The sequence below is a fragment of the Spinacia oleracea genome, chromosome 2, assembly GCF_020520425.1.
Source record: "Spinacia oleracea cultivar Varoflay chromosome 2, BTI_SOV_V1, whole genome shotgun sequence".
Classification (NCBI taxonomy): domain Eukaryota; kingdom Viridiplantae; phylum Streptophyta; class Magnoliopsida; order Caryophyllales; family Amaranthaceae; genus Spinacia; species Spinacia oleracea.
In genome coordinates, this window is record NC_079488.1 from 113553811 (window position 1) to 113568683 (window position 14873).

The window sequence follows — 14873 nt, forward strand, 5'->3', positions numbered from 1 at the left end:
GGACAACAAACCTTTTACAAAGGCTGAAATTTTAGTTACACTACTTTGTTTTTTGAACATATTCCTAATTATGGGTCCAGGGTCCAGAGTGAACTTTAAAATTTGAACAACTTGGTTGCCAGAAAGTCAGAAACTTAGGTTCGAATACACAAACTCTCTATGAGCTTCGTTAGCCTTAAAAATTGTTTTCAAATTTGGTTTCGAATTATTTCTTTGTCTTTGTATATATAAACTATACTCTTAACTTAAAACTATAACGAATGAGCCTTAAAATACAATGGGATAAGTAAGTATTTATTCCGTTCACCTTATTCTTATTGTTTATTAGACCAGACCATAAATATCAGATCACACAAAAAAAAAAAAAAATCACTAACAAAAAAACATTAAGATAAGACCAAACCAGGAAAAATCAGACCAGATTATACTAGAAACTAGAATCACTACAGGAATCTGCATCATTAACGACAACCCAATAACGACGGGTCAAAAATCCTGTCGCAAAAGCCTTTTGCAACGTAACGAGACTAACAACAAAATAAAGACGGGAACAATCGTCGCAAATACCTTTTACGACGGGCTAACGACGAGATTTTCCATAATGACGGCCCCTTTTATAACGGGTTCGCAACAGGAAATCCCACCACTGTTGCCTGTAGCGACAGGATTTTCCCTCGTTAATGGTACAATTTCTTGTAGTGAATAATCAGACCAAATCAGGTGAAGATAGCAACGCATTACAACATATACATTAGCTGGTTCTTCAAAATGGCTCTTGAAGTGACTCTCCACTCCCTCTCTCTCCAACCATCTTTCTATAGGACACTATCAAGAGGAAAGGAAAAACAAAAATAATCATCTACCAACTATTTTATTGAGTATCTAAGAAAACATGTTAGCCATTTTGCCTTATGTTTTCATTATCGTTTTTTGGCCATTATGCATGCACCTTGTGTGAGGCTATTATGCAAGCCTAACAATAAAATCCAACTTTTTTTTTTCAACTTTGGGACTAATCACTAATGACATGATCCTAGATATAACCCCATGCAGAAAGAAAGGCATGCAAGAATTTGCTCCTGAATTTCAGCTACCTTCTTCAAGACCCTCATTTTCTTTGGTAGACATCATTCATTAGCTTAAGCAAGCTTGATCGAGGTGGGTCTATTGACTGTTTTGAGTTTTAAAACCAATATTATGCCGAGTAAAATACTTACTCCCTCCGTCCCGGAATACTTGACCTGTTTTTCTTATCGGGTCGTCCCTTAATACTTGACCTGTTTCTAAAAATGGAAATATTCTAACAATATTATATTATTTCTCACTCCACCCCTATTAAATCACCTACCCCCTACTCCATACAAAAAATAATTAAAAATTCAACCCCTACTCTCCCCCAACCCCACATCTTAACACATTTCCCACTAACTACATTAAAATAATATCCCACTATCAACTACTACCTATTAAATTAAATAAGTCAATTCAAGTCCCTTAAACTCTGTGCCGGTCAAACCGAGTCGAGTATTCCTAAGCATTCGGTAAATTACTGACTGCTTAGGTGGTCGGTAAATTAGTAAATTGCCGACCGCTTTGGCAGTCGGTAATTTTAATTAAAAAAATAAAAAAAAAATCAAAACCATCTAACTGGAAAGAAAACCAGCCAATGGTTTTGATTTCTTCCAAACAAAATAATTTGAGTTTGCGTGATATGCCTTTCCAAACCCACTGGCATGAAGGCACAACCCAATGCCATATATACATAATTTGTTGATTAGTCCCTAATTCTCCACTAAAGCAGAGTATGAGTGAAGACATATCTGCTTTAAATTTGCTGAATATTCTGATTTACACTAACCAATGTCATCTTCAATATTTTAAAACTAACTTACTAGAACGAAGAAAAAGGGTATGAATTAATTACCAACATACACATATAGAAATAAAATAACAATTTTATAAAGAGGGTGCTTAAATAAATCCAATCCAAAAAAATAGAGTTATATATCTCAATAAAATTAAATTAATTACAAGGATGCAAAAAAATTAACCACCCAAAAATTAAGACTAATATTAAGAATAATCTTAAAAAATCCAGATCTGCAACTAAAACATAAAAATCATGTACAAAAACCTCTAGACTTGGATTTTTCACTAAAAAACATCAATCTTTGATTCTTTATCAGAAACCCAAATCTTTTTCACCATAAAACATCAATCGTGATCCTCCATTCTTTGACTAAAACCTAAAAACCAACCTTTTCCGGTGATTATTTGTCGGCGATGGAAATGCAAGTGCGGTGATGAGCGAAATGAACCAAACATATCTAAAACAAAAGAAAAACAATCAAATATTCAAATGCAACAAAAATTAAATTTAAATCCGGAAAATCTTTTATTTGTTCGAATTTTTTTCACCTTGAATCCGAAAAAAGGAAAGAGACGAGTGGAGAAGAACGAGATCGAAGGCAAGAGAAGGAATCAAAGGCAAGTGAGAACAAATTAAGAAAAAACCATATTACCAAAAAAAAACATCAAATCTCTCTTGTTCCTTGAAATTATAGACCTCAAATCTAGAAGAAGAAGAGTAGAGAATATGAGATATTCAATATGAGAGGAGAGAAGGAAGAGGAACGGCTGAGAGGAGAGGGAGAAGGGTAAGGTTTCCTTTTATATGGGCTAGGTTTTAGGATGAGAAAGCCCAAAGTGGCCTGTTTATTTTTATTTTCGTAAAAAAATTTTAGCGACCGCGCCCTTAAAACGGTCGGTAAATAATTTTTTAGCGACTGTTAGGTTGGTCGGTAAATTACTTTTTACCGACTATCTTAAGTGCGGTCGGTAAATTTATTTTTTAGCAACTGTTCCAACAGTCGGTAAATGATATTTTAACGACTATCTAGTCTGCGGTCGGTAAATTACTTTTCACCGACTGCTTTGGCGGTTGGTAAAATGTTGAATTTATTTTGGAAAAAGTCAGGTTTTTACCGACTGCTATTTAGTCGGAACACATGGGGGAGAAGTCGCTAATTTATCGACTGTTATATAGGCGGTCGGTAAATGTAAAAAATAACGACCGCTTCCAAAGTGGTCGGTAAATTAACGACCGCTTCCTTAGTGGTCGGTAAATTTTGTTTTACCAACTCTTGCTTGAAAAATTACCTCCAAGTACTTTAACTAACTAAGGCCCTGTTCTGTTCACCTTATTTCCACTTATTTCAGGAAAAATAAGTTCAGATAAGTTCAGTTAAGTTCAGATAAGATAAGTTCAGGAAAAATAAGGGTTGGCCAAGTACAATTTATAACTAAAATAAGTTTTGATAAGTTCTAATAAGTTCAGATAAGTTCAGTTAAGTTCAGATAAGATAAGTTCAGGAAAAATAAGTTGAAATCAGGTGAATAGAACGCAGCCTAAATAGTAAATAGCTAATATCCCAAAATTATAATGTTGTTACGACTAAACTTTCTTTAGAAGCTTTTCATTACCTTAAACTCCAGCTAAATTGGAATAGAGAATATAAATATCTGCCTACTACTATGCTTAACTGTTTCGTCAAAACATGAACTTTTCAATTTTCAACCAATCCTTACAATGAAAGCAACTTTAATAGCAAATTTTGTAGAATGATGCAAGCCCACCATTATCTTTTATTCAATCAACTTTTAGTCTAACTTTATTTCATAAGCAAGATCAAGAGTGCAAGACTAGATTTTGCTAGAGATGCTTACATAAAAGTGGATTTCGTAAGCAAAATAACTCGAATACTAAATTAAATTCCAATGGTGTACTCTTGATTTCTTTATCATTTAGAGAGTACCATTGGAAGACCGAAATAAAACAATCCAAGTTGGTAAAATTGACGGGGAAGTCACTTTATAACTTAGAGATAAAGATAGTTGTGGGCTGGGTCGGCCCAAAGCCCGACTCAACCCGGTACGAAAAAAGCACGGCCTGACACGAGCACGAAAAAAACACGGCCCGACATAGGCACGAAGTCGTGGGCCGGGCCTGGGCATTAATTTTTTGAAAAAAGCACGACACGACTCGACCCGGTACGACAAAGCACGCTAAATTTAGTGAAATTAGCCTTAAGCACGACGGGCCGGCCCAGCCCGGCACGAAAACCCGTGGGCTTGGGCCTTTTTAACTTTTCGGCCCGGCACAAAACAACGGCCCGGCTAGGCCCACAGACCGTGGGCTCGACCGAAGACCGACACGGCCCGATCCACATCCATCTTTACTTAGAGATGGCAGGGTTGATCCGCATTAACGACAACTCAAACTAGGTTGACTAACGTGTAAAGACCGAAAAATGATCAAGTTGAATAGGCGATGTTCTATTCTATCCCCTCGATAATTCTATTTCTCGAGGAACATAATAAGACACTTACCCTATTTGTGGTAAATAGAATTTCACACCCGTGTTTTTGGTAAGCGAATAGATCCCGGGAATTTTTCATGGCACCCAAACATCTAAACCGACCACGTACATAAGTGTTTTTGGCAAGCGAATAGGATCCCGGGCTTTTTTCATGTAAGCCAAACATCTAAACCGACCACATATATAATACAATGGCAAGACGATGAAGAAAGAGTTAACGCAATAAACGTCAAGAAACTCAAATCACAAGCCTATATTTCGAAAGCTCCTACATAATTTGGTCTTTCCAAGGATTGAAAATATTGTCAACTTATTTCTAGTACTGGTCATCTGTGTCGTTAATATATAGATTGGCAAGTAGTAATTACCGACCATAAACCATACACAAACAAATTGCTACAAAAACCACCTAATTTTCAAAATATTCTGACCTTTCACAAATAAAAACACAAATGTAGCCATCTTCAACAGTCACATTCATGAAGACAACATGAAGTCACCTATGGTTCTGATAAATGTAGTAATCACATTACAAAAGATTACGTGAAACGAAATCCACAAACTTTTTATGTAGTTTCTGATAAACATAGGAGAATATGGCAAAAAACAGAGCCACGAGAGGAAGATAAAAAACCTGAGGTTGCAGAAATGTGTGACTCAGAAAAATAGATAGAGTATAAGAAATTAAACATTCTGCAATCCGCAAAAGATTACATACCATAATAATTCTCAGAAAAATAGTTACAACAAACAATAGAAATTCCAAGCTTCGGTCCCAAAAAAAACCACAAGCTCCTAAACCCTCTCCATCTCTCTCGACCAAATCAAATCAAATCATACACCACACTAAATAGTTTTTTTTTTTGACCAAACAGAAAGAAAAACAAAGAGACAACAGGAGACTATGTAGGACTACAATCTCAAAACTTATCTTAGAAGCACTTTCGGTGAACGATTGATGGGCCGGACTCATCATACTCTCCCTTCGAGATCCACATCTGCAAAAACACGAAACACAATTTGAGTTTAGCTTTCATATTAATCACTACTAGAACAACACAACATTCACAGTTTAGCTTTCATATTAAACACTACTCGAACAACGCAACTTGAGTTTTAGCTTTTATATTAAACACTACTCGAACAACACAATTTGAGTTTTAGCTTTTATATTCAACACTACTCGAACAACACAATTTGAGCTTAGCTTTCATATTAACAGCATGTTTTTCAAGTGTTGGAAATGGAATCAAACAACTAATTCCGTTACCTATTGTTTGGTATGAGAGATGGATAACACATTTTGTTTGCGCAGGGTAACCATTACTACCAATTTGTTACCATTGTTAACCTTGTGGTAACAAAGTGTTTATCCTCCTCAATCTCTAATTTGATACAAGAGATTGATTTCCTTGATTATACCAAACAACAAATAATGGTAACACTTAACAGTACCACAATCAATTTCCTTTCCTAAATTCATGCCAAACAAGCTCTAAAATACTCGAACAACACAACATTAATTTAAACAAAAGCAGTACCTGTTGGAAGGTGCTGAGCGATGCAAGGATAGAACCTCCTATCCAGACACTGTACTTCCTCTCGGGTGGTGCAACGACCTTGATCTTCATGCTACTGGGAGCAAGAGCTGTGATCTCCTTGCTCATACGGTCAGCAATACCAGGGAACATAGTTGTACCACCACTGAGCACGATGTTACCGTAAAGATCCTTCCTGATATCCACATCACACTTCATGATCGAGTTGTAGGTTGTCTCGTGAATACCAGCAGCTTCCATACCAATCAATGATGGCTGGAAGAGGACCTCAGGGCAACGGAATCTCTCTCCTCCAATGGTAATAACCTGACCATCGGGAAGCTCGTAGTTCTTCTCGATTGCAGAGCTGCTCTTTGAGGTCTCTGATTCCGTCTCGAAGTCAAGAGCAACGTAGGCGAGCTTTTCCTTGATGTCACGGACAATTTCCCGTTCTGCTGATGTTGTGAACATGTAACCTCTCTCGGTAAGGATCTTCATGAGGTAATCAGTTAGATCACGACCAGCAAGATCCAAACGGAGGATGGCATGGGGAAGGGCGTAACCCTCGTAGATGGGGACAGTGTGACTCACACCATCACCAGAATCGAGCACGATACCTGTTCAAAGAACACAAATGAGATTGATATATGAACAAATTATATGAAAAAATTAGAGAACCATGATTAAGTAATAGATCAATAGGTACAAACCTGTGGTACGACCACTGGCGTACAGAGAAAGAACGGCCTGGATGGCAACATACATAGCGGGCACATTAAAGGTCTCAAACATGATTTGGGTCATCTTCTCTCTGTTAGCCTTAGGGTTCAATGGTGCCTCAGTCAACAACACTGGGTGCTCTTCTGGGGCAACACGAAGTTCGTTGTAGAAAGTGTGATGCCAAATCTTCTCCATATCATCCCAGTTGCTCACAATACCATGCTCAATTGGGTACTTCAAGGTCAAAATACCTCTCTTCGACTGAGCTTCGTCACCAACATACGCGTCCTTCTGTCCCATACCAACCATGACACCAGTGTGTCTTGGACGACCAACAATACTTGGGAAGACGGCCCTTGGAGCATCATCTCCGGCAAATCCAGCCTTAACAAAACCAAAATTACAATCACATTTAGCTTTTATACAAACCACATATACTGACAAATATCGAGTAGAGCAAAGGTAGCAATCTTACCTTGACCATACCAGTTCCATTGTCACAGACAAGGGGTTGGATCTCCTCTGCATCAGCCATCTCAGTTTATACTACATAGACACATATCACACAATCAATACATGCCATTACAACAGAAACCATATCTGACCGACCTCATGATAATTGAAAGCAAGATAATAACTAGTTGCACAATAACTGATCAACCAAACAAATACAATGCACAACACTTAGCCCAATATGACTTGATCATGAACATCATAAAGTAGTAAACAGAAGATTTGAAACTTCTACGCAAACAAGGAGTTGGAATAAATGCCAATCGGAGTTTCTCAACTCGAAAATTATCTATTAACGCCTCAGTATTTTTCAATCGTACAACAGTTCAGCCACCGAGCAATTTTCCTCACTAGACTGATTTGAAATAAGCTAAAGAACCTCTTTAGAATCTCCAGATATAATTAACAGAAGGTGCGAATTAAAAGATCTCTTTCTTGCTTTACTATCAGCGGCGCATTTCTTATTTTAAAAACAACATTGGCAGCAATCTGATCTAGACATATTCATCAAAATTTATAACTATTCCTCATTTTTTATGTAAGCATCAATTTCTTAATTAGAATAGCTCATCTTATTATCATCGTCACTCCAAAAACTACTTCAAGCAAAACGATCCAAAACATTTCATCGATAATTTCAAATCGCGAAAGAGTAAATCATTCGAGCATCTCCAAATGCCAGAAATCTAGCAAACATACAAAACAATCGCCAAATCAAAGATCAATTGCATAAACCCTAACATTATGATGACAATCGTAGAAAATCGTAAATCAAGCAAAAAAAAAATCACAAAACCGACAGATTTCAGCAGATCGAGCTCGTTAAATCGCAATCAGTTCAAGTCAACTGAACTAAATCTATAGATCGGACCATTAAAAACACTATGATTCAGAAAATCAAGCAGAATAACATCATATCAGCTACAATGAGCAACAAATTCGAAAATTAAACACCAAGAAGATCCACAAAAATCTGAACAAAACATCAAATTGAATCTACAAAAAACGAAAAAACGATGATCCAGAATTCAAAGTGCGAGGGCTTTTTAGCGCATACCTTGAAGAACGGAGCGAGCTGGAGGCTGCGAGAGGAGAGAGATTTAAGAGAGAGAAAGCGAAAGGGGGAATTTTAGAGAGAGAAAGTGGAGAATTAAGAGAGAGAGGCGATTGAATGAGTGTCTTTGCTATCCTTTATGTTAAGGAGAGGGGGAGAGCTGTGAAATGAAATGCAAATGAAATGTAAATGCGGGTTTTAATTTAATTTATTTATTTTATTTCAAATATTTTTAAAAATATTTCGAGGTTTTTTTCCAAGAAAATAAAATAATTAAAAATAGAGGAAATATTTGGGGGAAAATGAGGACAATGATTTATTTCCAGCTCACATGATGTCACTTCCACGTGGTCACCTTTTGCTTTCTTTTTTCTTTTTCCATTTTTCCTTTCTTAATTTTTTTTTTTTTTTAAAAATATTATTGAAAAACATTCTGTATTTTTACTTTTTTTTGCAAAAAAAATAAAATAAAGACAGATATCGGATTTAAATTTTTGGATAGGCATTAGTTACATATTAGGAATGCTAAAAACTAGAGTCGGTGCAACCGTGAAAGTAAAAACTAAGGTCTCTTCCGCATAAAGAACACACAAAGTAGTCTGTAGTTTGCAGTTTTTATACATCCTAATTAGTTTACAAAATGAACAATGATAGTTAGGAGTATAACTCAAGTTAATGACTATCCCTAAATCACTGTGGCTTTTAATTTCATATAACCAAAAGCTGAAAATCGATCGTGATATCAAATGGGTGTAAGATCATCTCCAATGGGGAACTCAAATAGATTATTAAAATGATAAAAAAATATTACAGAAAAATACCCTGTAGAACGAGTTATAAAAATGACAACAATTCTCATTTTTTATAACTCTTCTCAAAAGGTGTTTTCCTCTATGAAGGAAAGTTTGTTAACGAAAAATCAGAAAAGAAAATTTATTCATTAATGAAAATTGCTTTTTAAGAGTCACATGCACTATTGGATTATTTGAGTCTCAAAAGGTAAAATAAGGACTCATTATTGTAAAAAAAAACAATTATGAAAGGTTTTTGAGCCCCAAGTGAAAGCTCACTGGTAAGAGATGGTGGTGCTCAAATAGATCTAATTAGAAATACAAACTTTTATATAAGGCGGTTTTACACAAAAGATCACTTTGGTGTCATATAAGTTAAGGAATGAAATCAACTAATTAATCACTATAACTAATTAGTTAAGTATCAAAACCAATTAGTTAAACAATGAAACTAATTAATAAAACACTATAAAAAATTAGTTAAGCAATGAAGCCAGTTAGTTAAGTAATCATAGTAGTCTTTCCGATAAGGCAGTTTCACACAAAAGTTACCGTTAAAACCATTGTTCAAACCATCCAATAAACTACGGAATATTATTCATGATTTGGGGTTCTTTTGAATTAGACATAATTATTTTTAAAAAATAATATTTTAAAGAAAATTGACAGAATGTTGTTGAGTATTCATGTGCCAGAAAATATTGAGAGAATGTGGAAGCACGTTGTGTTGGGGATGGAGGTCTTGAAGTTATTATTTTGCCACTCCTTTTTTTTAGTTGGGTATTCATGTTTCTTTCTTTTTGAGGAAATTTCTTGGACAACTTTTTTATTGTACTAAATCAAGATCAACCCTCTAATTATAAGTTGAAAAGTTAAGAGTATATACACCTTTTCTCTAGAAATTATTGTCGTGTATATTGTTTTTTTTGATGATTTAAAAAAATTGTTACGATTGTTAAATAAACACTGTCTATATATACGATTATACTCACTTCATTCGAATATGGGAGATAAGGAAAATCCATCAAGCAAGTCCCATGAGATTTGATCTCTAGACAACAGGGGTTGGTGGGAAGCGATACCACTACTCTACCACCTCAATTGATCTCTTGTGCGGTTATACTTGCATTGCACCTATATGTTAAACAATGGATACTACTCCGTATAAAACAACTGTAATATTTTTTTGTTCATTTACAAAATAGCTTGGTACCAATGGGATGTTGACGTAAGGAAGTCTCTAACAATACCCGAGCTTGTCCTTGTTGGACGCTAACATGTTGTATCATTGGTACAAAGTTATTATGTTATTGGTATATATTTGTATTTTATTGGTACTACTATTACACAACTGATCACTACCAAAAAAGAGTTTTGCTTTATTGGTACTAGCAAAACCTTTATTAGTGGTATCATTACCAATAACAAAATAATTTGTACCAATAAAACATGTTGGTGTCATAATTGGACAAGTCCGAATCTTGATTTAGAAAACCCCCGTTTATATGTAATAAATAATATGGCTCATACCCAAATCCTCAACCCCGTGTCATAATTGGACAAGCTCATTGTCCTTCTGGCTCGTTTGCAAAAATAAAACAAAATAACAGTTTGTTAAGACCCGAAATATTACTCCGTATTTCATAGTAATGTTTAAATTGTTTATGAAGTTTTTATAAGTTTGATTTGCTTAATAATTAGATTTGGCAAATTTCTTTTACATTAGGTTAATCTAACTTAAGAAAAAAGGCGTCCAATATTGTTTTTATTAATTAAGGGGCAATTTCCATGCCACCTTTATGAAATTAAGTTGCTAACATGCATGTATTATGTATAGTTTTAATTGCATAAGCTTATAATGAAGAATAATAAGAAATCTATACCTAGGATAATCATACATGATTAGATGACACGTGTCACCTTCTTCTTTCATCCATGATTTTTTTTTGTTAGATGACACGTGTCACCTTCTTCTTTCATCCATGATTTTTTTTTGTTAGATGACACGTGTCACCTCCGATTTTTAATTTATTTTTTCAATTTTTCATGTTGTTGTTTGTTGTTATACGAAACATTTCACAACTTCAATACATCTTCCACTTCATCTTCCTCATCCAACATCAATTCAACATTGAATTCATATTCAACCTCTACTACTTCAATTCATCTCCCTCTTTAACACTTAATATTAATTCACCATATAATTTAAATATTTTTTCAACTTAGAAATTTGACCACCTCTATGGCTCTATATAAATCATATACTCTAACTAAAATCACAAGCCCTCAATAAAATTAACACTTTAAAACCGACTTAACAAACACTTTATAATTGCTCATTCTTTGAACGGGCTCCAGTGCTAGTTACTTTAATTAGTCGATCTTATTTTATAACTTCACCTTAATATAATTTTTAATACTCTGTATATTTCTTTTTCTTTAGCAAATGAGTCATATGGACATTTCACATTTCCACCTTGCTATTAATAGTTATAATAAATGAAAATGACAAATTACCATGTCCACCGTATTCATATATGCTCTAAATTCAAGTTCACGCGTCATCAATGTCACACTATCTGAAACCATTCTAAACTATAAAATCAATGTTTAGAAGGAAGAGCACTAAATACATATTGTCAAGAATATCAACTTAACAAGGGTGTTACTTAGGCTCCGTTTGGTAGGGCGTAAAACGTTTTTATGGAAAACGAATTTCCTTTTTTTAATCATTTTACGTTGTTTGGTTGGGTAAGGGATGTAAAACAATTTTCCATTAATCTCTCAAAGATGGAAAACTCTTTTCCATTTGAAAGGAAGGGAAACCAATTTTCCTTCTTTCCTCTTTACCTCCCTCTCCTTTCTTCCCCTCAATCTTCACCATTTTCTCCCATTTTCCTTTAAGTTACCAAACAAAGGAAAACTAGTTTGGAATTGTGTTTTCCCTTGAAAACTATTTTCCATGGAAAATCATTTTACAATGAAAATGTTTTACGCCTTACCAAACGGAGCCTTAATGCAGAAAAGATTTTCTTTATGCAGAAAACAAAATTACTAAAAGATCCCTAATTAATTAATAAAAAATATTTTAAAAAATACTATCAATTAAATAGCTCCGCTTAGTCCCGACAATTGCAGCTTGAGGGGGCGAGGGGTTTAGCAGTCCAGTAGCTTAGTTCTTTAGATTTTATTTGCTTTAGCTTGTTTATTTTCGTTTTTTTTTTCTTTATGGAAGCCCTGCTTCCCCTCCTACACCAAATAATAATAATAGAGTAAAGTAATTATCTCAAAAAAAAAAAAAGTAATTAGGGGATGCCGACATGCCGTCCTCACACAGATACAAATATATTAATCCAAACTATTTCACCACTTTTTATTTAATAATTTTTTTTTATTAATTAGGGATATTATGGTAATTTTAATTCCTGCATAAAGAAAATCTTTTCTGCATTTAGAAGCTATGTTAAAGAATACAAACTCTTGTTTAGGGCGGGTGTAGAACAAAAATTGTAAAATGAACATATAGTTAATTCAAAATGTTTAAAAGTTATCCTGGTATAATATAAAATTTTTAATGTGTAATTTTTAATCAAATAGTTATAATTTTTAATGTGTAAGTTTTAATCAAATAGTTATAATTTTTTAATGCAGACGTAAACAGTTACCCGTAAATCAAACCAGTGTCGTAAGAAACCTATTCTAATTTTTATTTTTTTCCTTTTGAAAAGTATAGAATGTCAAGAATCAAGATTCTACATAAAGGAAAAAGAATCTCAAATTGTTCAATCAACAAAATAACAACTGGACTAATAGTGTAGGGTCTACCTCAGATAGGTTGGCAATAAATCGGCACCGGCCATGAGCTTGGTTCTTTCGTTGCTTTTCTCTTATTGCTTGCTTAGTTTGCATAATTTGTTTTCAACGAATTTTCTGAGTTTTCATTGAATTTATTCTTTCATTAAACAACCATAAATCTTTCTAGCTTTGAAACAATTACTTTTTGGAGATTAATATTGTCTTGACCTTATTAAATATGGAGTACAACACCATAGTACAAATAGTAAATCTAGATATGACTAGACTAGAAATCGAAAATTCGATAATTTAAGTGCTTGATTGGTTGATACGGAAAATAAATTTCCAAATAATTTGTATTTTACGGAAATTATAACCCCACATCAAATTCCTAGGTATTATCGGAAATTTGCAAATCATGGGAAAGTAAAGTGGGCTATTAATTTCCCATGCTTTGAGGGAAATTGAATTTGTTATTCAACATTTTCACAACTCTCATCTCCAGATTCTCATCCATTTCTAAACCCCATTTTTCAGGCTAACCAAACAAGCAATAAGACTCGAAAATCAGACATGTTATGCTTGAAATGGACACCAATTTTAGACTTTTTCTATATTTTTAAACAAAACAAAACAAACCAAATGGTTCATGGCCTTATATGAAAGCCTATTATTGAATTGATCATAACATAGCAATCTTTTTTAAACATTTTAGAGGAGAAAATTAATCATATTACGCACACACACTTTTAAACAAATAGCCAATCCTGTTGAAATTTGTTTGTAATGGGTTTGAGATTGAACTTGGTAGGGATGACTCGTGTTCGATCCCCCGCAACAACAATTGGGAGGGTACTGGAACCTATCCACCCATAACTCGCCCCGAATCCGGATTAACCCATAAGGGTGAACTGGGTGCTAACACCAAAAACAATTAGACGGTGAACGGTGGTTCATATGGGTTTTGGAACACCTTTTAAGTACATTCTATTCACCCGATTTTCACTTATTCTTTATAAACTTCTCTTATCTGAACTTATATGCACTTATCTGAAATTATTAGAACTTCTCAAAACTTATTTTAGTTATAAATTGTACGGAGTATTTGGTTAACCCTTATATTTTCCTAAACTTATCTGAACTTAATTTTCCTGAAATTAGTGAAAATAGGGTGAACAAAACAGAGCCTTACTCATTCTTTTTTGTTGTGGTGAATGAGTCACAACGGGCAAATCGAAATATAAATGGTATATTTATACACAAACTCTCAACCTTAACCACTAGATCGAGATCTCGTTGGTTGAACACCCGTACTCTTATCAGTGCTCACCTTATCTAATAAACTGTCAATTTAAGAAACAGGAGTTTTGTTAGACTCATTGTCAAAGCTTACAGCATATCACTGGACTTAAAGAGGGTAGGGTGGTAGTGGCTAGGATTATTTGAAAGTCAAGTTAATTTATAAAAACAGGTAAGAGTTAAACAGTGGCTCATATTATTTGAAAGGTAAGCAAAGCAAACTCCCATTATTGTTGTTTTCTAAACTTGGACACAAATTTATGGCTTGTCTCCTAAGGGAAGAAAAAACCCACTCATTTTACTCTACTACTAGGAAATTTGATCCTAACATTATTTTTGTTACGTATTGCTAAAGTTACTACCTATTTTTACGTGATTTTTACTTTCAATGTCATTGTATTTGCCCATTCTATTTGGTAGTGTTCCTATTTTGGGGTTTCCCTTGCGTTTTGTTCTTTCCGCTCTGAATAAATGAATCGATTTGATTTTTGAACTATTTATACAGAGTAATGTTTTTTTTGGTGTTAGCACCCGGTTCACCCTTAGGGCTAATCCGTATTTAAGGCGAGTTTTGGGTGGATAGGTTTTAGTCCCCTCCCAATTGTTGTTACGGGGATCGAGCACGGGTCCTCCCCACCAATTCAGCCCCAATCAACACTGAACCAACAGACAATTGGTTATACTGAGTAATATACAGTCATACAATATACAATCATACAGAAGGGTTGCATAGTCAGTTACATAGGCTGAAAATTAAAGTTAGGCGTGACCAAGCCCGAAGGTG

General features: G+C 34.5%; 1 protein-coding gene across 1 annotated transcript; it reads right to left on the reverse strand.

The window, feature by feature from the left end:
- Nucleotides 1–5045: 5045 nt before the first annotated feature.
- On the reverse strand, nt 5046–8379 carry LOC110792705 (actin-7). The gene is made up of 5 exons (XM_021997557.2): nt 8208–8379; nt 7113–7183; nt 6628–7021; nt 5921–6534; nt 5046–5377 (listed from the first exon to the last, which is right to left on the reverse strand). The coding sequence occupies exons 2-5, from the start codon at nt 7170–7172 to the stop codon at nt 5312–5314; spliced, it is 1134 nt and encodes a 377-aa protein (XP_021853249.1). The 5' UTR covers nt 7173–7183; nt 8208–8379; the 3' UTR covers nt 5046–5311.
- Between the last annotated feature and the right edge of the window lie 6494 nt (nt 8380–14873).

Excerpts from the sequence above, each read along its gene's own strand:
- LOC110792705 (XM_021997557.2), bottom strand. The coding sequence starts at position 7,172 with ATGGCTGATGCAGAGGAGATCCAACCCCTTGTCTGTGACAATGGAACT. Across the intron at positions 6,535-6,627 it reads CGCCAGTGGTCGTACCACAG|GTATCGTGCTCGATTCTGGT; the intron begins GTTTGTACCTAT and ends TTCTTTGAACAG. Across the intron at positions 5,378-5,920 it reads CGCTCAGCACCTTCCAACAG|ATGTGGATCTCGAAGGGAGA; the intron begins GTACTGCTTTTG and ends GTGTTTTTGCAG.